Genomic DNA, 27,254 nt, shown 5'->3' on the forward strand with positions numbered 1-27,254 from the left:
TGGCTCTCTCTCTCTTTATTGAGTAATACAGGAAATTACCACGACACATGCACTGTAAACTGTGGGACTTTATATAGACAGGTGTGTGCCTCTCCAAATCATGTCTAATCGATTGAATTTACCACAAGTGGACTCCAATCAAGCTGGAGAAACATCTCAAGGATGATCAATGGAATCAGGATGCATCTGAGCTCCATTTCGAGTCTCATAGCAAAGGGTCTGAATACTTTTGCCAGAATGTTTACAAACCTGTTTTTGGTTTGTCATTATGGGGTATTGTGATGTCATTATGGGGTATTGTGATGTCATTATGGGGTATTGTGATGTCATTATGGGGTATTGTGTGTAGATTGACGAGGGGAAAAATATTCAATTTTAGAATAAGGCTGTAAAGTAACTGAATGTGGAAAAAGTGAAGGGGTCTGAATACTTAACGAATGCACTGTATACCACTGGCAGAGTCTTCTACCACTGGCAGAGTTTTCTACCTCTGGGAGAGTTTTCTACCTCTGGGAGAGTTTTCTACCTCTGGGAGAGTTTTCTACCACTGGCAGATTTTTCTACCACTGGCAGAGTTTTCTACCACTGGCAGAGTTTTCTACCACTGGCAGAGTTTTCTACCTCTGGCAGAGTTTTCTACCGCTGGCAGAGTTTTCTACCTCTGGCAGAGTGCAGAGTTTTTTACCTCTGGCAGAGTTTTCTACCACTGGCAGAGTTTTCTACCTCTGGCAGAGTTTTCTACCGCTGGCAGAGTTTTCTACCGCTGGCAGAGTTTTCTACCTCTGGGAGAGTGCAGAGTTTTCTACCTCTGGCAGAGTTTTCTACCACTGGCAGAGTTTTCTACCTCTGGCAGAGTTTTCTACCTCTGGCAGAGTTTTCTACCGCTGGCAGAGTTTTCTACCGCTGGCAGAGTTTTCTACCTCTGGGAGAGTGCAGAGTTTTCTACCTCTGGCAGAGTTTTCTACCACTGGCAGAGTTTTCTACCTCTGGCAGAGTTTTCTACCTCTGGCAGAGTTTTCTACCGCTGGCAGAGTTTTCTACCTCTGGCAGAGTGCAGAGTTTTCTACCTCTGGCAGAGTGCAGAGTTTTCTACCTCTGGCAGAGTTTTCTACCGCTGGCAGAGTTTTCTACCTCTGGCAGAGTTTTCTACCTCTGGCAGAGTTTTCTACCGCTGGCAGAGTTTTCTACCTCTGGCAGAGTGCAGAGTTTTCTACCTCTGGGAGAGTGCAGAGTTTTCTACCTCTGGCAGAGTGCAGAGTTTTCTACCTCTGGCAGAGTTTTCTACCGCTGGCAGAGTTTTCTACCTCTGGCAGAGTTTTCTACCGCTGGCAGAGTTTTCTACCTCTGGCAGAGTTTTCTACCGCTGGCAGAGTTTTCTACCGCTGGCAGAGTTTTCTACCACTGGCAGAGTTTTCTACCATTGGAAGTTTTGTACACAGTCACGTGATACGTGGTATAGAAATGTCCAATCTTAGGAGAGTACATGGGAGGCACTATACTGTGTGTCTGCAGGTGTCTATCTGGTCAAAACCACTGATACAGGTGCCCCTCCACCCTCTGGTGGGATGAATCATGTCTACAGAGAAACCTAGATTCAAATACTTAGATTTGTGTGTATTGGGTTGTGAAATTGTTAGATATTACTTGTTAGATATTACTGCACTGTCGGAGCTAGAACCACAAGCATTTCACTACACCCGCAATAACATCTGCTAAACACGTGTATGTGACCAATAAAATGTGATTTGATTTTGATTTGAAATAAATTTCCTATTTATCAAAGGTGCTTTTGGCTGGGGTCAAAATGACTCCAAAGGATTTGAATTTGTTAAAAGTCCATTTTGATACAGAAACACTAAACCATGATTTAGATTTATTAACAACCATTTGATTGTGGGTGTAAAGCTTGTTTTAAATTCTCACTCATTAAACACGAATCAATCAACACATGCTTCTCTTTGAACGACTTTATATAATATTAAACTTTTATGAAATAAATAAAAATAAACGTTTGGTTCCTCAACTGCGTTTCTCACTCCAGTCAGCAGATGGCGATGTGCGTCTTTTAGGTTCAGGCGATGCTGCCAGTGTGACGTATAATCTAGTGGACGGGACGCTCCTTCAACAACAACAGCTAGTCAGACACCTCGGTAGCTTTCTAGCAAACATAGCTACAACATTCACCCTCTTTACACTCTTTTGGTGTATATTAGTCGCTGTGTATTAAACACACTTCTGTTGTCTGTACTTGTTGGCCCATTTAATTATATATTTACGTTATTTGTCAGCTAATTGGTTGCTAAGTTAGCTTAGAACTAAGCTAGTCGCTAATGCTAGCTAGCGAACATCCCCGATCATGAGTTCACTAAGCTACTCTCCTCCTGCTACAGAAGAGGAGGTCTGCTGGACGGAGAAAGAAGCTTTCGTGAAAGAGGAGGACGAAGAGGAGGCTGTTACAATACAAAAACAAGTAGAGAGTGAGGCTGTTACGGTGAAAGAAGAAGAGAAAGACGTTACAGTGAAAGGAGAGGAAGACGCGTTCAGAGTGAAAGAAGAGGAGGATGTTACAGTAAAAGAAGAGGAAGATGCAGTTTTTGGAGTGAAAGAGGAGGAGGAGATGACTGTCACATTGGAGGAAGAAGAGGAGGTTGGAGATCTGTTTAACACCAGTAAGTACCGTCTCTGCAGTCGTTGAACCAATATGCAGTAAAGGGGTTCTACACTTTAATGTTGTTCTGTAGAAATGGCTGAAGCTACACTGTAACGTGTAGAACATCAAGAGTGGACCATCAACAAAACGTTAACAATTGATCAAACGCATCTAATGACAATGCCTGAAATACTGTAGTCCTCAATATCTCCTATTAGATTAGCCCAATATGTAGTCTTAAAGGGGCAATCAGCAGTTGTTACATCCATTTTGGGACTTAAACATTAATGATATGTACCCATTGTTTCTTGAAGAATTCACTTATAAATGCCTCATGAGCTTAGTTCAACTGTTGTACCCCATCAGAACCCAAAATATGAGCTTTTTTTTACTCCAATGTTTGTCAGTAAATATAAACAAACACTGTATATCCTCAAAACATGGTTAAAACTAGAATGTTGATATCATGGATGGTTGCATTTCTCCAGCCCCATCCCTCAGCTTTTTACTGAAACAGGCAGGGAGTACGCTTTGTTATTGTTTCTACTGCTGATTGCTGTCCCCGTTACTCCTCAAGGTCCAAGGACTGTATGTTATTTTCAGGGGTAGACTGGCTCTGGCAGCTAAAATAGTCAAATATTCCATCTAAATGTGAATCGATTCTCAACGGGCAGGGAGTACGCTTTGTTATTGTTTCTACTCCTGATTCTCTGCCCCCGTTACTCCTCAAAATAATTTCACATAATACTTTCATATCACATAACAATTATTTCACACAATACTTTCATATCACATCAAAATAATTTCACATAATACTTTATCACATCTAAATAGGTAACCAGTCTGTATAGATAGATAGCTAAGTGAATTAAATATCACCAGCTACCTAACTTCATATTAGCTATCTTGATGTATTTATCACTGTAAAAAACTAACTCCAAATGCATTTGTAGGTAGCTAGCTACCAGCCATGGAGGAGGGTGAAAGGATAGCAGCCCCAACTGTCAGTGAGAGAGGAGGCTATTCTGGATAGGGCATGTACTTTTGTGTAGTTCCTGTCCCTAGAAGTGAGGACGGAGATAATAGTAACATAATATTCAGTGTGGTGTAATTTGACTATAATGAAGTGTGTTTCTTGTGAGGTTTTCTGTCCTCAGATAAAGAGCTCTATGAAAGCCAGTCTACATATGAAGAGGTCCCAATGAAGAGCAGTGGTTCTCAGTCCTGGGGACTCAGAGGCACATTGTTGTTTTTGTCTCAGCACTGCACAGCTGATTCAAATGATCAACTCATCATCAAGCTTCAAGTGGTATTTATGTATTCATTTGTGATGTCATCCTTGATATGATCCTGTTATTGTCACATGCTACACATGTACATATGTGTGTCCATGCATCTATCAATCCAATGTTATCATGATTTGTTATCAGGGATATTATACTTTAGTAATCCACAATGACCTGGTGATGTAACAGTTACATTGTCTTGGTTATAACTACATTGTCTTCCATATTCCTACAGATACCTTGTAACTGGAGATTCCTTCAAAACGATTGCCTACAGTTACCGTGTTAGCATTGTCAACAATTACATTGTCTTCCATATTCCTACAGATACCTTGTAACTGGAGATTCCTTCAAAACGATTGCCTACAGTTACCGTGTAGGACACTGCAAGGTTGGGTGACCAGGGTCATCTGGGACTGCCTCCTGGAGGAATTCAGATGTGTGAAGGCTACCTGTGTCCTGCGTAACTTCATGAGGATGGACACGCGGACCAGGAGGGGATCTGCAGCTCGCCGCCGTGTCCCAGAGGAGGAGTCTGCTGCTCTGCAGGATGTTTCAAGGATGGGGTCCAAAAACGCAGCAAGAGAGGCAATCCGTGTGCAGGAGATCTTCACCTCCTACTTCTTCAAAGAGGGTGCTGTTCCCTGGCAACACCATAGACTACACTATGCACTTTTAAGAGCCATTCACATTGCAATACGTGTATTATTCCATTTACTTAGCTATGTCAATTGCAGTTATTCAATTCACAGTTTCTCTCCCTTTGATTTCTACTTCTTAGGTGAGGGTGCTGTTTAGGTAAGGGTTTGATATCTGTGCAAAAACAAAACAGGCTATTTTGAATCACCCATATTGAAGAAATGTAGAACAATTAGACACCCTATAACCCACACCTACACACTCATGTATCAATCTGATTGATGGATTGTGTTGTGCAGTAAGCAGGCTCAGGTGTATAACTGTGGCTCCTTCCACCTTCAAAGAATAGGCAAGAGGGCCAACCATAGAGAATAGTAAGACACTTCATTATTTCTATAACTATGCTATAATTGTTTGTCCTCTTGTGTCCGTTCATGTTTTTCAGCATAAAGTACTCTGCAGCCACTTAGTGTGGTGTGGACACCAGGTGAGGCCACACACAGATTCCTGTTGAACACTGTCACTTTAACTACCTTATTTTATCAATAACAGTCTCTCTCCTTCACTTCATCCCTCTCTCCCCTTCTCCCTAAATCCTCTAGGTTATATCAGCTGTGTCGGTGAACCCCTCCTGCATCTGAACTGGCTACATAGAGGGCACAGCATGATCAGAGGTGAGAGGTCACTTGGTCAGGTCAACAGGAAGTATTATTAAAGAGATGCTTTACATTGAAATACAGATTGAAGCAGTAGTCCCAGAGTTAATGATCCCAGGTCAGTTTATATTATACAGGAAGTAGTATTAAAGAGATGCTTTACATTGAAATACAGACAGATGCAGTAGTCCCAGAGTTAATGATCCAAGGTCAGTTTTGCATTTCACCTCCTGATTGATGACTAACAATGTTAGAATAAAAAATAAAAACACAAGGCTTACATTTACATTTAAGTCATTTAGCAGACGCTCTTATCCAGAGCGACTTACAAGTACATACATTCATACTTTTTTTTTGTACTGGTCTCTCTCTCCATCTGTCTCTCGTCTGCAGATATGTTTTGATGTGAGAGGATGCCAACCCCTAGTCCCATCATCGCCACCTCACCCTCTTTTAAGATCACCTTTGGGCCAACTAGAGACACTGTTATGTAATTGTGATGAACTGAGAGAATATTTATGTAGCACTGTGATTCGTTAATCATGTGCTGCCTTCCCTGCTCCTATGTGCTTACCTCTTTCCTTTTCTGTCTTTTACACCTCTCTCTCCACCTCCTCTTTCTTCCTCTGTTTTTATAATGCACAACAGATGTGCATTGAAGTACAGATTGAACTTGTATTTATAACACTTGGATAATGAGCTTTTCAATAAAGCGTTTCACATTCTCTACTGGTTGAAATGAAGTGTAATGTGATGAAATACTCCACCTATCCTGTGTTTATCAGATCAATGCAGATGAAGGGCATTAGATGTTGAGATGAACCGGTGTTGGAGTATTTACATGATGCATAGGAAGTGTAGTGTACTGTTTTTTAACATTATGTTTCTGTATATATGAATTAACTAGTTAAATCCTGTTTCTAGTCTATTAGTTACAATGTGTAACCATTGATGTCCCAGGACCAAGATTGATAAACACTGTTGAAGTGTATAATTGTAATACAAACATGCAGACACAGTGTCATTCAAAGACTGGAATTTGATACTCCTGGTATTGGATATGACTGAATAATCATCTCAAAGACATTCATACCTAAACTGCACCTTTATTTGCCAAGGTAGAGTACATGATCAGTGAATATATTAAATGTACAGGCTACAAAGTGGGGATCTCATGCATGGTAATAACTACATGTATATACGACTTGCATCCTTGGCACAACATGATATTATATTCTACTCAATCCATAGGCTTCATTAATGTCATTCAGGCTGTTTTGAAGTTGATACAACTGGCTATGATAGCTGAGGTTCATAGCTAGGTTCTTAACTAATATGTATACCAAACGTTTGGGTCCATACACAGATCGGCTAGATAGCTAGCTACACATCCATGGGCATACAGGGATTTTAATCATCCACTGCACAATAAGCAAGAACATAGCTAGCTATGTGATTTCATCTATCTGCATGGTAAATATCAGCAAGGAAACCTTACAAAATTGTACATTCAATTTGCAGTAAATTCTTCAGCTAGCTAGATTCTATACATCCACTGTTTCCCAAAACGACAGTCTGGTTTGCTGGTTGTTTCATGAGTCCCTAAAACAACCAGAATTACAATTTAATACTCATGTCACAACACCCATAAAGCTAGCCAGCTAGCTGGCTAATGTTAGCTAGTCAGCTAGCTGGCTAATGTTAGCTAGTCAGCTAGTTGGCTAATGTTAGCTAGTCTGCTAGCTGGCTAAATCGCAATTTTCATAAATTAACTTTATGATAAAAAAATGCATAATCGTTTGTCTTTACATTAACTAACATTCCTGTCAACTGTACATGTCTTTATGACGTTATAATCCCTTACATTTGCTTCCATCCTAGTATTTCTGTCCGCCATCTTTGATTCAGTTCTGTTCTGTGTAGGGGTTCCCCTCTCTCCTAGTATTTCTGTCCGCCATCTTTGATTCAGTTCTGTGTAGGGGTTCCCCTCTCTCCTAGTATTTCTGTCCGCCATCTTTGATTCAGTTCTGTTCTGTGTAGGGGTTCCCCTCTCTCCTAGTATTTCTGTCCGCCATCTTTGATTCAGTTCTGTGTAGGGGTTCCCCTCTCTCCTAGTATTTCTGTCCGCCATCTTTGATTCAGTTCTGTTTAGGTGTTCCCCTCTCTCTTAGTATTTCTGTCCGCCATCTTTGATTCAGTTCTGTGTAGGGGTTCCCCTCTCTCCTAGTATTTATGTCCGCCATCTTTGCTGAAGAAAGTATAACAGTCACTAGTGCAGCAGCCTCCCCCGGTCCTAGTGCCGGCCCGGTAAAAAGTAAATGATGCGATGGAACGGTTGACGAAAATAAGAAATCAGAGAAAAAAATATATTGACTGATATTGAATTATTTAGGGGGGTGGGGGGATAAATAATATTTTAGGACTAGCTATGTTCCTGATTCCTACCTACCTTTTGTCTGAAAATTAAATTTACATTTTACTCAACTGCGTTACCCACTCCAGTCAGCTAATGGCGGTCTGCGACTTTAAGGGAATGCTGCTACTGTGACGTATAATCTAGTGGACGGAACGCTTTTTTCAGCAGCAGCAACAGTTAGTCAGCCACCTCGGTAGCTTGCTAGACAAAATAAACGAACCAATAAAGCTCTTTAGACGCTTTAGTGTATATTAGCCACTGTGTTTTAAACCCACTTCTGTCGTCTAGTTAGTTATCCCTTTTAATTTCATAATTTTCATATTTACGGTATTGTTTTTATTCATCTAGCGGGCTGGTTAAGTTAGCATTAGCCTAGCTAGCTAACATCTCCAACCATGAGGTCACTAAGCTACTCTCTTGTTAATGAAGAAGAGGACTGCTGGACGGAGAAAGAAGCTCTGGTGAAAGAGGAGGAGGATATCACAGTAAAACAAGAAGTAGAGGTTGAGGCTGTTACTGTGAAAAAAGAAGAGAAATACGTTACAGTGAAAGAAGAGGAAGTTGCGTTCAGAGTAAAAGAGGAGGAGGATGTTACAGTGAAAGAGGAGGATGCAGCTTTTGGGGTGAAAGAGGAGGAGGGGGAGATGACTGTCACATCGAAAAAGGAGGAGGAGGAAACTGAATATCTGGGCTCGGTTTCCCAAACGCATCTTAAGGCATCCAATGGTTCTAACGATGAACGGGCCCTGATTAACACTAGTAAGTACTGTCTTAAAAACAGAGACACAAACCCTGCAGTTGTTGAACTGTTTTATTTTTTTATTTAACCAGGTGGCTATGATGTCATAATGATAGTTTAACCAGGTAGGCCATGATGTCATAATGATAGTTTAACCAGGTGACCATGATGTCATAATGATAGTTTAACCAGGTGGCCATGATGTCATAATGATAGTTTAACCAGGTAGGCCAGTTGAGAACATGTTCTCAATTACAACTGCGACCTGGCCAAGATAAAGCAAAGCAGTGTGACACAGACAACAACATAGAGTTACACATGGAATAACATGGAATAAACAATAAACAAGCCAATAACACAATAAACAAGTCAATGACACAGTAGAAAAAAAGAAAGTCTATATATAGTGTGTACAAAAGGCATGAGGTAGGCAATGAATAGTCCATAGTAACGAAGAATTACAATTTAGCAGATTAACACTGGAGTGATAAATGAGCAGATGATGATGTGCAAGTAGAGATACTGGTGTGCAAAAGAGCAGAAAAGTACATGTACAGCTGCAGCGATCGGTTAGCTGCTCAGATAGCTGATGTTTAAAGTTGGTGAGGGAAATATAAGTCTCCAGCTTCAGCGATGTTTGAAATTCGCTCCAGTCACTGGAAGGATGTGTGGTGTTAAAGGGGAAATCTGCAAATACCACATCCATATTTAGATTTTTAAATTATTTATTTATAGCCATTGATTCTTGAAGAATATAACACATGCCTCATGAGCTTAGTTCAACTGTTGTACCCCATCAGAACCCCAAATAAGCTTTTTTACTCCAATGTATAGAAAAAATGTAAATCAACACTGTATAGCCTCAACATGGTTAAAACTATAATGTTGATATCATGGATGGTCAGTCCTTGCATCCATAGGTCTGTCTATGAATTTGAAAGTAGTTACATTTCTCCAGCCCCATCCATCATCTTTTAAGCAAAACAGTGGTGGAATTACAGCTTTGTTATTGGTTGATTGATTGTTGTGTGGCTTTTTTAAAGGGACAACTTAGTATTTAAACAGCAACAAAATGGCTGCCCAGAGACTTGGTTTGGTAAACAGCTGAGGGATGGGGGCTGGAGAAATGTAACCACTCTCAAATTCATAGAGAAAGCTATTGTAGCAACCGTAATCCAACACCTAGCGACCTCGTCAAAAAGTTCAGACATCTTGGCGTAACAGTTGTAAGGTGTTGGCTTGACAGTCGCTGGACCCAGGTTTGAGTTCAGCTCAGGGCAACCCCCTGAATTCACTACACTATGAATACAAGGACTGGCCATCCATGATGTCATAATGATAGTTTAACCAGGTTTCTAGGCTATATAGTATATTCTAGAATTGCCAGTGTAGATTTCCTGTGGGGGTCAAATTGTTAGAGCTGTTAAGTTATTGTATAATATTCAGCCAATTTATTTCCATGCCATTACATCAATAACGCCCAACCAGAGGAAGAAACAAACTCTTCCCGATCCACCTCCTGCTGCTGTCCTTCATACATTCTGACGTTGCTGGTAATCGGCTCAACAAGCAGCCGGCAACCTACATTTGGAGTGCAAATCTATCTTACCATTTCTACTGATCTGGTGACAGTTATGATTTTCATATTCACATTTTACTGGAACAGTTTAATTTCATTTATAATAGTATCTCAATCATTGTCTGTGATTAATCTACATTCTATCTAAATGAAATTATACAAATCTAAAAGTAACTTTTATTGCCATTTATGTAAAAAATAGCCTACATAACAAATAAAAACATTGCAAATAGATGTCCTATAAATCACATGACCTGTCCATAACGAACTTGAAACATTGTATAAAATATTCTGGGCCCTCAGTTTCCCGTGCCTGTGAGTTCTCGACCAACACAGCTGTAGGCTATTTGTGAAAGGGATAAGAAGTAATCAGGTGTTTTGACATTTCCACTGGATCAGCACATTACGTTTTTCCCTTTCGTGCCGAGTGGTTATCGAAAGGGCGAGAGCTGGAAATATTTTAAAAATACTTTGAGGAGTTATTCTCCTTTGCAATTGATTTAGATTTAGACTTTGATTACTTGCTGTTTGAGGTGGAAAAAAAACATTACTTTGAGAAGCTCCACAACTCACAATCAGACATCCCCAAATGTGCATATTTATAGGCCTACATTTGTGCTCAGGACAGGTAGACTAGTCCTACTTCTATATGCGTAACCAGGTAGACTAGTCCTACCTCTATATGTGTAACCAGGTAGACTAGTCCTACTACTATATGTGTAACCAGGTAGACTAGTCCTAGTACCATATGTGTAATCAGGTAGACTAGTCCTACTTCTATATGTGTAACCAGGTAGACTAGTCCTACTTCTATATGTGTAGTCAGGTAGACTAGTCCTACTTCTATATGTGTAGTCAGGTAGACTAGTCCTACTTCTATATGTGTAGTCAGGTAGACTAGTCTTACTTCTATATGCGTAACCAGGTAGACTAGTCCTACCTCTATATGTGTAACCAGGTAGACTAGTCCTACTACTATATGTGTAGTCAGGTAGACTAGTCCTACTTCTATATGTGTAGTCAGGTAGACTAGTCCTACCTCTATATGTGTAACCAGGTAGACTAGTCCTACTTCTATATGTGTAACCAGGTAGACTAGTCCTACTTCTATATGTGTTGTCAGGTAGACTAGTCCTACTTCTATATGTGTAGTCAGGTAGACTAGTCCTACTTCTATATGCGTAATCAGGTAGACTAGTCCTACTTCTATATGTGTAGTCAGGTAGACTAGTCCTACTTCTATATGTGTAGTCAGGTAGACTAGTCCTACTTCTATATGTGTAGTCAGGTAGACTAGTCCTACTTCTATATGTGTAGTCAGGTAGACTAGTCCTACTTCTATATGTGTAGTCAGGTAGACTAGTCCTACTGCTATATGTGTTATCGGTTAGACTAGTCCTACTTCTATATGTGTAACCAGGTAGACTAGTCCTACTTCTGTATGTGTAACCAGGTAGACTAGTCCTACTTCTATATGTGTAACCAGATAGACTAGTCCTACCTCTATATGCGTAATCAGGTGTGCGTCCTTACTCAACATTGACAGGAGGGTTTCAAGCAAAAGACAATTAATAAATTGACAAACCTGACACATCTTGGTCAGGTCAAATCAAATGTTAATGGTCACATACACATGGTTAGCAGATGTTAATGGTCACATACACATGGTTAGCAGATGTTAATGGTCACATACACATGGTTAGCAGATGTTAATGGTCACATGCACATGGTTAGCAGATGTTAATGGTCACATGCACATGGTTAGCAGATGTTAATGGGCACATACACATGGTTAGCAGATGTTAATGGGCACATACACATGGTTAGCGGATGTTAATGGGCACATATACATGGTTAGCAGATGTTATTGGTCACATACACATGGTTAGCGGATGTTATTGGTCACATACACATGGTTAGCGGATGTTATTGGTCACATACACATGGTTAGCAGATGTTAATGGTCACATACACATGGTTAGCAGATGTTAATGTTCACATACACATGGTTAGCGGATGTTAATGGGCACATATACATGGTTAGCAGATGTTATTGGTCTCATACACATGGTTAGCGGATGTTATGGGTCACATACACATGGTTAGCGGATGTTAAAGGTCACATACACATGGTTAGCGGATGTTAAAGGTCACATACACATGGTTAGCAGATGTTAATGGTCACATACACATGGTTAGCAGATGTTAATGGTCACATACACATGGTTAGCGGATGTTAATGGTCACATACACATGGTTAGCGGATGTTAATGGCCACATACACATGGTTAGCGGATGTTATTGGTCACATACACATGGTTAGCGGATGTTAATGGTCACATACACATGGTTAGCGGATGTTAATGGTCACATACACATGGTTAGCGGATGTTAATGGTCACATACACATGGTTAGCGGATGTTAATGGTCACATACACATGGTTAGCGGATGTTAATGGTCACATACACATGGTTAGCGGATGTTAATGGTCACATACACATGGTTAGCGGATGTTAATGGTCACATACACATGGTTAGCGGATGTTAATGGTCACATACACATGGTTAGCGGATGTTAATGGTCACATACACATGGTTAGCGGATGTTAATGGTCACATACACATGGTTAGCGGATGTTAATGGTCACATACACATGGTTAGCGGATGTTAATGGTCACATACACATGGTTAGCGGATGTTAATGGTCACATACACATGGTTAGCGGATGTTAATGGTCACATACACATGTTTAGCGGATGTTAATGGTCACATACACATGGTTAGCGGATGTTAATGGTCACATACACATGGTTAGCGGATGTTAATGGTCACATACACATGGTTAGCGGATGTTAATGGTCACATACACATGGTTAGCGGATGTTATTGGTCACATACACATAGTTAGCATATGTTAATGGTCACATACACATGGTTAGCATATGTTAATGGTCACATACACATGGTTAGCGGATGTTAATGGTCACATACACATGGTTAGCGGATGTTAATGGTCACATACACATGGTTAGCGGATGTTAATGGTCACATACACATGGTTAGCGGATGTTAATGGTCACATACACATGGTTAGCGGATGTTAATGTTCACATACACATGGTTAGCGGATGTTATTGGTCACATACACATGGTTAGCGGATGTTAATGGTCACATACACATGGTTAGCGGATGTTAATGGTCACATACACATGGTTAGCATATGTTAATGGTCACATACACATGGTTAGCGGATGTTAATGGTCACATACACATGGTTAGCGGATGTTATTGGTCACATACACATGGTTAGCATATGTTAATGGTCACATACACATGGTTAGCGGATGTTAATGGACACATACACATTGTTAGCAGATGTTAACTTCTTTGGGCTGCAGGGGCAGTATTGAGTAGCCTGGATAAAAGGTGCCCATTTCAAACGGCCTCGTACTCAAATCTTGCTCGTACAATATGCAGATTATTATTACTATTGGATAGAAAACACTCTCTAGTTTCTAAAACCGTTTGAATTATATCTGTGAGTAAAACAGAACTCATTTTGCAGCAAACTTCCTGACAGGAAGTGGAAAATCTGAAATCGATGCTCTGTTCTAGGGCCTGCCTATAAATGTGCTTGATATGTATTAGTATACATGCACTTCATACGCCTTCCACTAGATGTCAACAGGCAGTGAGAGAAGAAATGGAGTGTATAGCTTGATCTGAGGTCGAATAAAAGCTCTTGGCATGACGTGACACCAATTTCCTGTTTTCTGGAACGCGCGAGAAGGGACCTGGTATTGCCTTCTGAAAAGCTGTCGTTAGAGACGGCTAATATTTCCGGCTTTGATTTTATTTGATAAATGTGACAATATCATCGTAAAGTATGTTTTTTTCAATATAGTTTTATTAGATTATTGAATTTTTTTCGGGACGTTAGGCGTGTTGCGTTGTCTGCGTTTGTTGACGTTGGAAAGCTTCGCGCCACTTAGCTAGTGTGCTTGCTAATTTAAGAGGGAAAAATGCCATTCTAAAACCAAACAACGATTGTTCCCGACAAAGGACCCCTTGTACAACATTCTGATGGAAGATCATCAAAAGTAGGACCCATTTTATGATGTTATTTCATATATCTGTCGAACATGTGTACTAGTAGTTTGCGCCCAGATTTTGGGCACTCTCTTGCTATAACGTAAGCTGGATGTCGTAATGAAGTTATTTTTAGAATTCTAAAACGGCGCTTGCATTAACCAGTTTTGCGTGCAAGCCCGACGTCGGTACACTTATGACAACAGCCAGCTCAAAGTGCAGGGCGCGAAATTCAAAATATATATATTTTTTATATTTAACTTTCACACATTAACAAGTCCAATACAGCATATGAAAGGTACACATCTTGTGAATCAAGCCAACATGTCCGATTTTTTAAATGTTTTACAGGGAAGACAAAATATGTAAATCTATTAGCTAACCACGTTAGCAAAAGACACCACTTTTCTTACTCCATCAGTTTTTTACTCCATCAGTAGCTATCACAAATTCGACCAAATAAAGATATAAATAGCCACTAACCAAGAAACAACTTCATCAGATGACAGTCTGATAACATATTTATTGTATAGCATATGTTTTGTTAGAAAAATGTGCATATTTCAGGTATAAATCATAGTTTACATTGCAGCTACAGTCAGAAATTGCACCGAAAGCAGCCATAATATTTACAGACACCAACGTCAAATATCTAATTACTCATCATAAAACATTTCTGAAAAATACATAGTGTACAGCAATTGAAAGACAGGCATCTTGTGATTCCAGACAATATTTCCGATTTATTAAATGTTTTACAGCGAAAACAAAATGTAGCGTTATATTAGCATAGCCACAATAGCCAGAAACACTTGGGCGCCCACGACCAGTTCACATGCACGACAGATATTAGAAATAGCATCATAAAATGTTTCTTACTTTTGGTGATCTTCCGTCAGAATGTTGGACAAGGTGTCCTTTGTCCAGAACAGTCGTTGTTTGGATTTGGAATGTCAAATTTCCCTTTTGATTTAGCAAGGGCACTTGCCAAGTGGCACGGATCTCTCCAACGTAAACAAAGTCAGAGAACGGAACACGGCAAAACTCCCGAAAAAATTTCTATAATCTGATTAAACTATATTGAAAAAACATACTTTACGATGATATGGTCACATGTATCAAATAAAATCTAAGACGGAGATGTTAGTCGTCCATAACGAGAGCAAAACAGAAGGCAAATCCATGTCCTCTTTCGCACGCTCCAGAAACAGGAAGTGGACGGTCACGTCAAACAAAGAGCTTTAATTCCACCTCAGACCAAGATAAACACAAATTTTTTTCTCTCACCGCCTCTTGACAACCAGGGGAAGGTGTATGAAGTGTATGTAGACTCTTACGTATCATGCCCATGTATAGGCAGGAAGTTCAACAGAGCATCGATTTCTGACATTCCACTTCCTGGTCAGGAAGTGTGCTGCAGAATGACTTCTGTTTCACTCAGAGAAATAATTCAAACGGTTTTAGATACTAGAGAGTGTTTTCTATCCAATAGTAATATGAATATGCATATTGTACAAGCAAGAATTGAGTACGAGGCCGTTTGAAATGGGCACGATTTAACTGGCTACTCAATACTGCCCCTGCAGCCCAAAGAAGTTAACATCTGCTAACAATGTGTATGTGTCCATTAACATCCGCTAACCATGTGTATGTGACCATTAACATATGCTAACCATGTGTATGTGACCAATAACATCCGCTAACCATGTGTATGTGACCATTAACATCCGCTAACCATGTGTATGTGACCATTAACATATGCTAACCATGTGTATGTGACCATTAACATCCGCTAACCATGTGTATGTGACCAATAACATCCGCTAACCATGTGTATGTGAACATTAACATCCGCTAACCATGTGTATGTGACCATTAACATCCGCTAACCATGTGTATGTGACCATTAACATCCGCTAACCATGTGTATGTGACCATTAACATATGCTAACCATGTGTATGTGACCATTAACATATGCTAACCATGTGTATGTGACCATTAACATATGCTAACTATGTGTATGTGACCAATAACATCCGCTAACCATGTGTATGTGACCATTAACATATGCTAACCATGTGTATGTGACCATTAACATATGCTAACTATGTGTATGTGACCAATAACATCCGCTAACCATGTGTATGTGACCATTAACATCCGCTAACCATGTGTATGTGACCATTAACATTAACATAGGGCTGCAAGCCCAATGTCGGTACACTTATGACAACAGCCAGCTCAAGTGCAGGGCGCGAAATTTAAAATATATTTTTTAGAAATATTTAACTTTCACACATTAACAAGTCCAATACAGCAAATGAAATATAAACATCTTGTGAATCCAGCCAACATGTCCGATTTTTAAAATGTTTTACAGCGAAAACACCACGTATATTTATGTTAGCTCACCACCAAATACAAAAAAGGACAGACATTTTTCACAGCACAGGTAGCATGCACAAAACCAACCTAACTAACCAAGAAACAACTTCATCAGATGACAGTCTTATAACATGTTATACAATAAATCTATGTTTTGTTCGAAAAATGTGCATATTTCAGGTATAAATCAGTTTAACATTGCAGCTACCATCACAGTTACAAATAGCACCGAAGCAGCCAGAGTAATTACAGACACCAACGTGGAATACCTAAATACTCATCATAAAACATTTATGAAAAATACATGGTGTACAGCAAATGAAAGACAAGCATCTTGTGAATCCAGCCAATATTTCCGATTTCTTAAGTGTTTTACAGCGAAAACACAATATAGCATTATATTAGCTTACCACAATAGCCAGAAACACAAGCCATTTACCAGCAGCAAAAGTTAGCGATCGTAAAAACAAACCAGCAAAAGATATATAATTTTTGACTAACCTTGATAAGCTTCATCAGATGACAGTCCTATAACATCAGGTTATACATACACTTATGTTTTGTTCGAAAATTTGCATATTTAGAGCTGAAATCAGTGGTTATACATTGTGCTAACGTAGCATATTTTTCCCATTATGTCCGGATATTTTTATGACACTCACCTATTCTGACCAAATAACTATTCATAAACGTTACTAAAAAAAATACATGTTGTATAGGAAATGATAGATACACTAGTGCTTAAGGGTCACATACACATGGTTAGCAGATGTTAATGGTCACATACACATGGTTAGCAGATGTTAATGGTCACATACACATGGTTAGCAGATGTTAATGCGACTGTAGCGAAATGCTTGTGCTTCTAGTTACGACAATGCAGTAATATCTAACAAGTAATCTAACAAATTCACAACAACTACCTTATACACACAAATGTAAGGGATGCATAAGAATATGTACATATAAATACATGGATGAGCGATGGCCGTGCGTCATTGGCAGATGCAGTAGATGGTATAGAATACTGTATATACATGTGAGTATATACATATACTGTATATACATATGAGGGTAATGTAGCATATGTGAACATTATTAAAGTTGCGTTATTTAAAGTGACTAGTGATACCTTTTATTAAGTCCATTTATTAAAGTGGCCAGAGATTGAGTCTGTATGTTGGCAGCAGCCTCTCTATGTTAGTGATGGCTGTTTAACAGTCTGATGGCCTTGAGATAGAAGCTGTTTTTTCAGTCTCTCGGTCCCAGCTTTGATGCACCTGTACTGACCTCGCCTTCTGGATGATAGCGGTGTGAACAGGCAGTGGCTCGGGTGGTTGTTGTCCTTGATGATCTTTTTGGTCTTCCTGTGACATCGAGTGGTGTAGGTGTCCTGGAGGGCAGGTAGTTTGCCCCGGTGATGCCTTGTGCAGACCGGACCACCCTCTGGAGGGTCTTGCGGTTGAGGGCGGTGCAGTTGCCATACCAGGCGGTGATACAGCCCGACAGGATGCTCTCGATTGTGCGTCTGTAAAAGTTTGTGAGTGTGTTCGGTGACAAGACAAATTTCTTCAGCCTCCTGAGGTTGAAGAGTCGCTGTTGCGCCTTCTTCACCACACTGTCTGTGTGGGTGGACCATTTCAGTTTGTCTGTGATGTACGCCGAGGAACTAAAAACGTTCCACCTTCTCCACTACTGACCCATCAATGCGGATGGGGGGGGGGGGGTTTCCCTCTGCAGTTTCCTGAAGTCCACGATCATCTCCTTTGTTTCGTTGATGTTGAGTGAGAGGTTATTTTCCTGACACCACACTCCGAGGGCCCTCGCCTCCTCCCTGTAGGTCGTCTCGTCTTTGTTGGTAATCAAGCCTACCACTGTAGCGCTGCAAACTTGATGATTGAGTTGGAGGCGTGCATGGCCACGCAGTCATGGGTGAACAGGGAGTAATGGAGAGGGCTCAGAACGCACCCTTGTGGGCCCCAGTGTTGAGGATCAACAGGGTGACGATATTGTTTCCTACCTTCGCCACCTGGGGGCAGCCGGTCAGAAAGTCCAGGACCCAGTTGCACAGGGTGGGGTCGAGACCCAAGGTCTCGAGCTTAACCTCTCTAGGGTAGGGGGCAGCATTTGGAATTTTGGATGAAAAGCGTGCCCAAATTTAACTGCCTGCTACTCGGGCCCAGAAAATATGATATGCATATAACTGGTTCAATAATTACACATAATTCTTAATACTGTAGCAATTTAGAAACAGTCACATGTTCAACTATCATCAGCTGATCCAGGAAATCATTTTCTGAATGCCAGTCACATGACAAACATCACCACATGCAACAACCAAAGTGCTTCTTCATTCATTACTCTGGTAAAGACAGTTATGCCGTGCTCCACGTTGGATCCAACATCCCTAACAAATTGATGTTTATATTGTGTTATTGTCTGCTTGATTTACAGTAGGGTCTCGTTAGTCTGTTTCGACACGGAGATACTTAGCTCATGTGTAGAGAGAGAACTGTTCCTTAATGGATGGGCTATTGTACAACACACAGAGCTATTTTCCGTTATTCAGGACATTTAGAATGACATCACATTACAGAGTAGCCTAGTGGGATTATTCACAAAATTATCTGGTGATCAGGTTATGAAATGTCATGAAAAAGACATTTTAGTTTCCATGTTTCACCTATAAATATTAAATTATTTATAGTCAGGTCCATGTTGTTGTTAGGTGAAGTTATGGGTCCTACAGTAGGTCTATGTTATTGTTAGGTGAAGTTATGGGTCCTACAGTAGGTCTATGTTGTTGTTAGGTGAAGTTATGGGTCCTACAGTAGGTCTATGTTGTTGTTAGGTGAAGTAATGGGTCTTACAGTAGGTCCATGTTATTGTTAGGTGAAGTTATGGGTCCTACAGTAGGCCTATGTTATTGTTCTTGTATTCACACCAATAATACTTTTCAATACTTTGTAGAATCACCTTTTGTAAATGACATAACCGACGTCAAGGATCGGTAGGATAGTCAGTTTTACGAGGCCATGTTTGGCAGTGTGAAGGAGGCTATAGGAAATAGGAAGCCGATTCTAGATTTAACTTTGGATTGGAGATGCTTAATGTGAGTCTGGAAGGAGAGTTTACAGTCTAACCAGACACCTAGGTATTTCTAGTTGTCCACATATTCTAAGTCAGAACCGTCCAGAGTAGTGATGCTTGTCGGGCGGGCGGATGCGGGCAGCGATCGGTTGAAGAGCATGCATTTAGTTTTACTAGCATATAAGAGCAGTTGGAGGCCACGGAAGGAGTGTTGTATGGCGTTGAAGCTCGTATGGAGGTTTGTTAACACAGTGTCCAAAGAAGGGCCAGATGTATACAGAATGGTGTCATCAGAGAAACACCCACAGCAAGAGTTACATAATTTATATATACAGAGAGTCAGCCTGAGAATTGAAACCTGTGGCACCCCCATAGACTACCAGAGGTCCGGACAACAGGCCCTCTGATTTTACACACTGAACACCATCAGAGAAGTAGTTGGTGAACCAGGCGAGGCAGTCATTTGAAAAACCAAGGCTGTTGAGTCTGCCGATAAGAATACGGTGATTGACAGAGTCGAAAGACTTGGCTAGGTTGATGAATACGGCTGCACAGTACTGTCTTTTATCGATGTCGGTTTTGATATCGTTTAGGACGTTGAGGGTGGTTGAGGTGCACCCGTGACCAGCTCGGAAACCAGATTGCATAGCGGAGAAGGTACGGTGGGATTCGAAATGGTCAGTGATCTGTTTGTTCACTTGGCTTTCGAAGACTTTAGAAAGGCAGGGCAGGATGGATATAGGTCTACAACAGTTTGGGTCTAGAGTGTCACCCCTTTTGAAGAGGGGGATGACCGCGGCAGCTTTCAGATCTTTAGGAATCTCAGACGATACGAAAGAGAGGTTGAACAGCTCTTTCAGAACATCAGCTGTCTGGATTTGGGTGAAGGAGAAGCGGGGGGAGCTTGGGCAAGTTGCTGCGTGGTGTGCAAAGCTGTTAGCCGGGGTTGGGGTAGCCAGGTGGAAAGCATGGCCAGCCGTAGAAAAATGCTTATTGAATTGCTCTATTGTCGTGGTTTTATCAGTGGTGACAGTGTTTCCTAGCCTCAGTGGAGTTGGCAGCTGGGAGGAGATACTCTTACTGTCCATGGACTTTAGTGTCCCAAAACTTTTTGGAATTAGTGCTGCAGGATGCATATTTCTGTTAGGAAAGTAAAGGCTAGCTTTTTCAAACTGACCGTGTGTATTGGTTTCTGACTTCCCTGAAAGTTTCATATCGCGGGGAATATTCGATGCTAGTGCAGTACACCACAGGGTGTTTTTGTGCTGGTCAAGGGCAGTCAAGTCTGGAGTGAACCAAGGGCAGACGTCAATTGTTGTACAACATCATGGCTACGCTGTTGGCATCACCTTTTGCAGTGGATTTCTGCTGTTGTGGGCCTTTAACCATCTGTCTGTTTATGTTCGTCAAAAGAGAGATCAGGGTCGAGAGTAACGCCGAGGTCCTTCACAGTTTTATTTGACACGACTGTGCAAGCATCAAGATTAATTGTCAGATTCAACAGAAGATCTCTTTGTTTCTTGGGACCTAGAACAAGCATCTCTGTTTTGTCCGAGTTTAAAAGTAGAAAGTTTTCAGCCATCCACTTCCTTATGTCTGAAACACAGGCTTCCAGCGAGGGCAATTTTGGGGCTTCACCATGTTTCATTGAAATGTACAGCTGTGTGTCGTCAGCATAGCAGTGAACGTTAACATTAGGTTTCCGAATGACATCACCAAGAGGTAGAATATATAGTGAAAACAATAGTGGTCCTAAAACGGAACCGTGAGGAACACCGAAATTTACAGTTGATTTGTCAGAGGACAAACCATCCACAGAGACAAACTGATATCTTTGTGACAGATAAGACAAGGCCAGAACTTGTCCGTGTAGACCAATTTGGGTTTCCAATCTCTCCAAAAGAATGTCGTGAGCGATGGTATCAAAAGCAGTACTAAGGTCTAGGAGCACGAGGACAGATGCAGAGCCTCAGTCTGACGCCATTAAAAGGTAATTTATCACCTTCACAAGTGCAGTCTCAGTGCTATGATGGGGTCTAAAACCAGACTGAAGCATTTTGTATACATTGTTTGTCTTCAGGAAGGCTGTGCAACAGCTTTTTCTAAAAATGTTTGAGAGGAATGGGAGATTCGATATAGACCGATAGTTTTTTTTACATTTTCTGGGTCAAGGTTTGGCTTTTTCAAGAGAGGCTTTATTACTGCCATTTTTAGTGTTTGGTACACATCCGTTGGATAGAGAGCCATTTATTATGTTCAACATAGGAGGGCCAAGCACAAGGGTCCAGTATGCAGCTTGAAGGTTTAGAGGCCATGAATATTTTCATCATTGTGTCGAGGTATAATACTAAAACACTTGTGTCTCCCTTGATCCTAGGTCCTGGCAGAGTTGTGCAGACTCAGGACTACTGCTTTGGAGTAATACGCAGATTTAAAGAGGAGTCCGTAATTTGCTTTCTAATGATCATGATCTTTTCCTCAAAGAAGTTCATGAATTTATTACTACCAAAAATAAATTTTGGATTGTTCTTATTTTCCTCAATTAACTTCTTGGAAAAATAGGATGATCGAGCAGCAGTGAGGGCTCTTCGATACTGCACGCTACTGTCTTTCCAAGCTAGTCGGAAGACTTCTAGTTTGTTGTGGTGCTATTTCCGTTCCAATTTTCTGGAAGCTTGCTTCAGAGCTTGGGTATTTTCTGTATACCAGGGAGCTAGTTTCTTATGACAAATGTTTTTCTTTTTTAAGGGTGCGACTTCATCTAGGGTATTGCGCAAGGTTAAATTGAGTTCCTCAGTTAGGTGGTTACCTGATTTTTGTCCTCTGACGTCCTTGGGTAAGCAGAGGGAGTCTGGAAGGGCATCGAGGAATCTTTGGGTTGTATGAGAATGTATAGCATGACTTTTGATGATCCTTGGTTGGGGTCTGAGCAGATTATTTGTTGCGATTGCAAAAGTAATAAAATGGTGGTCCGATAGTCCAGGATTATGAGGAAAAACATTAAGATCTACAACATTTATTCCATGAGACAAAACTAGGTCCAGAGTATGACTGTGGCAGTGAGTAGGTCCAGAGACATGTTGGACAAAACCCACTGAGTCGATGATGGCTCCGAAAACCTTTTGGAGTGGGTCTGTGGACTTCTCCATATGAATATTAAAACACCAAAAATTTGAATATGATCTGCTATGACTACAAGATCCGATAGGAATTCAGGGAACTCAGAGGAACGCTGTATATGGCCCAGGAGGCCTGTAAACAGTAGCTATAAAAAGTGATTGAGTAGGCTGCATAGATTTCATGACTAGAAGCTCAAAAGACGAAAACGTCATTTATTTTTTTGTAAATTGAAATTTGCTATCGTAAATGTTAGCAACACCTCCGCCTTTGCGGGATGCACGAGGTATATGGTCACTAGTGTAACCAGGAGGTGAGGCCTCATTTAACACAGATGTGATTGGCCATGTTTCAGTCAGGCCAATCTCATCAAGATTATGATCATTGACTATAACTGCCTTTGAAGTGAGGGATCTAACATTAAGTAACCCTATTTTGAGATGTGAGGTATCACAATCTCTTTCAATAATGGCAGGCATGGAGGAGGTCTTTATTCTAGTGAGATTGCTAAGGCGAACACCGCCATGTTTAGTTTTGCCCAACCTAGGTCGAGGCACAGACACGGTCTCAATGGGGATAGCTGAGCTGACTACACTGACTGTGCTAGTGGCTATCGGTGTCCTCATTAGCAGGGAGGAGTTTCTGCATTGAAATGATGTGTCCATCGCCCTCGTACCTCAATTTTGTTAAACACAGAAAGGGGCTTATATTGGAGACCAAAAGTCGTCTGGCACACTGCTTAGAGTTTCAACAACATGAATAACTTATTTCTAGTCTACAATCATCGATGTTACTACTAATGTGAAAACAAGACAAAATATGACTATTGTTGCTCATTTTAAGACAATTGTCAAATAATTTGAACATTTATTACAGACGTCAATTGTTGTACAACATCATGGCTACGCTGTTGGCATCACCTTTTACAGTGGATTTTCACTGTTGTGGGCCTTTACTGTCTGTCTGACTTTTTTGTTCACACAGGAGAGAGACGGGACTACCGTGGGTCCTCTGGGGAGCCTCAACAACCTCATGATGCTGACAAGGCAGAGAAGAGTTTCTCCAGATCAGAACACCTCAAGAAACACCCGCAGAGATCCACAAGGAAGAAATCTCACTGCTGCTCTGACTGGGAAGAGATTCACCTCATCAGGAATTAAAATTCATCAGGGAAGAGTTTTACTCATTCAACCAGCCTGATATCACACCAGAGAACACACACAGGAGAGAAACCGTATAGCTGTGATCAATGTGGGAAGAGTTCTGTTGCATCTGGCCTTCTGAAGATACACCAGAGAACACACACAGGAGAGAAATCGTATAGCTGTGATCAATGTGGGAAGAGTTTTGTTACATCTGGCCATCTGAAGATACACCAGAGAACACACACAGGAGAGAAATCTTATAGCTGTGATCAATGTGGAAAGAGTTTTGGCCGATCTGGCAATCTGACATCACACCAGAGAATACACACAGGAGAGAAACCTTATATCTGTGCTCAATGTGGGAGGAGTTTTGGTCAATCTGGCCAGCTGACTACACCAGAGAATACACACAGGAGAGAAACCTTATAGCTGTGATCAATGTGGGAAGAGTTTTGGTCAATCTGGCCAGCTGACATCACACCAGATAATACACACAGGAGAGAAATCTTATAGCTGTGGTCAATGTGGAAAGAGTTTTGGTCGATCTGGCCAGCTGACATCACACCAGAGAACACACACAGGAGATAAACCTTATACCTGTGGTCAATGTGGGAAGAGTTTTACTACATCTAGCTCTCTGACTGTACACCAGAGAATACACACAGGAGAGAAACCTCATAGCTGTGATCAATGTGGGAAGAGGTACACTGATAAAAGATCTCTGATTAAACATCAGAAAATACATGGAGTTGTTTCATGATATCAATGAAATAATGTCACAATGTAGAATGTTTTAACATTGTAGTAGGAGTATTTTAATATTATCACAATGTAGAATGTTTTAACATTGTAGTAGGAGTATTTTAATGATGTCACAATGTAGAATGTTTTAATATTGTAGTAGGAGTATTTAAATGATGTCACAATGTAGAAGCCTAAATGTTTGTCCCCTGTTCTATTGATTTCAACATGATATGGATATTAGCCTCAGGGGGAAAAAATCCAGGCTATGAATTGAAAGAGTACTATTTATGTGATTTAACAAAAAGTGACTAACACAAAAAGAGCTGCGATCTATTTTCTACAAATTGTCCTCTAATCAGGGATGTACACATTATTCCCATATTCTGTGTGGTTTTTGAGCTGTTAGTTTTAACAGGACGCGTAACCTCATCTCCCTTCTGTCACACAATTAATTTTGACATGATATCGATGAGTGATGACAAATAAGGGTTGTGTTCGTTTGTTTAGCGACCCCCTACATTTAAATTCATCACTCCAAAATGTAGCTGACTGTCTCCTGCGGGTTGTCATCTAACCAGTGAGGTTAAAGATATTTCCCATTTCCATGTGTTTGTTTAGTTGTGTTAGTTTCAACAGCACCTACAACCTGATTTCCCCCCTAATCGATATCCGTGATTTATTGCTACTTGTCAAAACAACAGTGTTTTTGGTGCTTGTGCAGTTTATAAGGTGCTTGTTTTAAAAAATATTATTATTGTGGCAGATGTTTGTGTATATACCACATGTTAGGTTTTCAATTGATCCCAAACTGTTTCTGCATATTGGTTATTGATTTGAACATGTTAAAACTGTGTTTTGACATTGGGCTATCCCACCTAGCAACTGTGCAATCAAATATTTCATATTTACATTTCATGTAACATTTGGTAATGATAATTATTTATGCAACCAACTGATAATTATATTGACATTGTTGCCCTGCTTTTAGAATATCAGGGTTAATTCTCAGATGTGCCAACCCAAATGTACTAGAGCATGACATTGGGGACTGGGACCCGATCCAACAACATGCCTATTTAGTGAACTCTGAAAAGAGAGAGAAGCTCCGCAGTGAGGTGGAAAGTTACTACGGATATTGCAGGAGTTTCCTCTTGAAATCAGACATGTCTGTGGTGAGAACAACCTGGTTGCTGATTGTCTCAAGGGGGGCAGTCAAAATGTTTTGTGTTTTGCATTTAGCCAGTGCATTGCCATGGATCACAGTTTATTTTTACTGCACGTTTTTCCGTATTGGAGATGAGTTTTGTTTGGGCTCGTTCCAAGGGGACGGGAGTTCTAGAAGCGAGTGAGTTTTAGGAAGACGAGAGTTCTAGAAGCTATAGAAAGAAAAATCTTTGTGGGAATAATAAAAAATAAATATTGTTTGTAATTGTTGTTTGCCAGTAGACAGACACCATGTTTATATTGGTGAAGGTGAAGCATTGTAGTTGATTATAATGTGAAATGGAAGTTGTTTTCTGTTGTTGGTGAGCAAACTCTTAAGGTGTTAGTTAGTCTTTGGTTTTTCCATTTATGTTTTGAGGTTGGACTTTAGCACGTCTTGCTCGTCAGCACGTAGAACGCACTGATTGGTGTCACCTCGTTGGTCAGTATGTGTTACACCTGTGCTGGCTTGTCCATCTCGTTAGTGGGAAGGTGTTTCACCTGAGCTGGTCCAGGTTCTATTTAAGAGTGTCTGGCCCAGTGCTCCAGTTGTCTTGATAGATGTGGAGAGTCAACACCTGTAGTTGCTCCACCTTTTTGGTTTGTTTCCTGTCTTTAAGTTAGTTGTGGTTTTTTCTTTTGTTTGCCTCTTCTTGGGCAGATTTAGTGGGTCTCATGGTGAGTGTCTTTTAGGTCCCAGTTGTTGTTACTAGTCAACTTCTAGTGGACACCCCCATAGTGTCTTTCAGAACCCCTCTTAAAACCTGTTTAGTTGTTGTCAGTGACTCTGTTAGTTCTAAAAAACAAGCTTATATTTTGGGTTGGGTTGGATATAACATCATATTCTTAATATTTTAATCAATGGCATTTCCTTTCTTTCTTGCTCATTAGCCTTTCAGTTGTTTTTCTGTTTTTTATCCTCTTATGTTTGTTGTGTAACCGATGTGAAATGGCTGGCTAGTTAGCAGTGGTGCGCGCTAATAGCATTTCAATTGGTGACGTCACTCGCTTTGAGACCTTGAAGTAGTGGTTCCCCTTGCTCTGCAAGGGCCGCAGCTTTTGTGGAGCAATGGATAACGATGCTTCATGAGTGACTGTTGTGTGCAGAGGGTCCCTGGTTCGCGCCCGGCGCGAGGGGACGGACTAAAGTTATACTGTTACATGTACTAAATATATCTGTTTAATTTTTTCTGTTTAATTTTCATAGTTTTTTCCTGTGAAACCATTGTGTTGCATCCATGTCTGACATGTGCTATATAAATAAAGCTTGATTTGATTTGAAAACATTGCAAAACAACTTAACCCAATGACTGACCAATCAACAGACTCTTGGTCCATCTTTGTATGAAAAACAGTATCAAATGATTCAACTACTGAGAACTGAAACAAACAAATGGATCAAACAGATCAATCCCACTTTTCCAGCCTGCTGAAGGCCTGGTGCAGTGGTAAACACCACCCCCAGCTCTACCAGGGGCTTAAGGTGGTCTCCCACAGCTCTGCTGGTGGA

General features: G+C 40.6%; 3 protein-coding genes and 1 long non-coding RNA gene across 6 annotated transcripts in view; 2 read left to right on the forward strand and 2 right to left on the reverse strand.

Moving 5' to 3' along the window:
- LOC129845929 (zinc finger protein OZF-like) overlaps window positions 1-27,254 on the reverse strand; it is an 87,009-nt gene that overhangs the window by 20,950 nt on the left and 38,805 nt on the right. The window lies entirely within an intron of this gene.
- On the forward strand, window positions 2,088-5,956 carry LOC129845934 (uncharacterized). Of its 3 annotated transcripts, none has more exons than XM_055913911.1 (5): window positions 2,088-2,669; window positions 3,793-3,959; window positions 4,264-4,570; window positions 5,178-5,249; window positions 5,625-5,956. In XM_055913911.1, exons 1-5 carry the CDS (start codon window positions 2,357-2,359, stop codon window positions 5,633-5,635), a joined length of 870 nt encoding a protein of 289 aa, XP_055769886.1. In that variant the 5' UTR covers window positions 2,088-2,356; the 3' UTR covers window positions 5,636-5,956. The 3 variants fall into 3 exon arrangements, 2 of the variants coding, with proteins under 2 accessions (XP_055769886.1, XP_055769887.1); XM_055913912.1 differs by lacking the exon at window positions 5,625-5,956 and adding an exon at window positions 5,021-5,062 and having other exon boundaries at window positions 5,178-5,255; XR_008758144.1 differs by lacking the exon at window positions 5,625-5,956 and having other exon boundaries at window positions 4,264-5,062; window positions 5,178-5,255.
- Window positions 6,322-7,735, reverse strand: LOC129845937 (uncharacterized). Its single transcript, XR_008758147.1, has 2 exons — window positions 7,096-7,735; window positions 6,322-6,833 (listed from the first exon to the last, which is right to left on the reverse strand). It is a non-coding gene; the product is annotated as an uncharacterized LOC129845937 (long non-coding RNA).
- Window positions 8,043-27,229, forward strand: LOC129845936 (neurofilament medium polypeptide-like). The gene is made up of 2 exons (XM_055913915.1): window positions 8,043-8,406; window positions 23,637-27,229. Exons 1-2 carry the CDS (start codon window positions 8,043-8,045, stop codon window positions 23,810-23,812), a joined length of 540 nt encoding a protein of 179 aa, XP_055769890.1. The 3' UTR covers window positions 23,813-27,229.

The sequence above is a fragment of the Salvelinus fontinalis genome, unplaced genomic scaffold, assembly GCF_029448725.1.
Source record: "Salvelinus fontinalis isolate EN_2023a unplaced genomic scaffold, ASM2944872v1 scaffold_0406, whole genome shotgun sequence".
Lineage (NCBI taxonomy): Eukaryota > Metazoa > Chordata > Actinopteri > Salmoniformes > Salmonidae > Salvelinus > Salvelinus fontinalis.

What these genes read in the sequence shown, in the direction of transcription:
- LOC129845934 (XM_055913911.1), top strand. Translation starts at nt 2,357, where the DNA reads ATGAGTTCACTAAGCTACTCTCCTCCTGCTACAGAAGAGGAGGTCTGC. An exon ending in TGGAGATCTGTTTAACACCA is followed by an intron (nt 2,670 to 3,792) that starts GTAAGTACCGTC and finishes GTTTCTTGTGAG; the next exon opens with GTTTTCTGTCCTCAGATAAA. An exon ending in CTCCTACTTCTTCAAAGAGG is followed by an intron (nt 4,571 to 5,177) that starts GTGCTGTTCCCT and finishes TAAATCCTCTAG; the next exon opens with GTTATATCAGCTGTGTCGGT.
- LOC129845936 (XM_055913915.1), top strand. Translation starts at nt 8,043, where the DNA reads ATGAGGTCACTAAGCTACTCTCTTGTTAATGAAGAAGAGGACTGCTGG. An exon ending in ACGGGCCCTGATTAACACTA is followed by an intron (nt 8,407 to 23,636) that starts GTAAGTACTGTC and finishes TTGTTCACACAG; the next exon opens with GAGAGAGACGGGACTACCGT.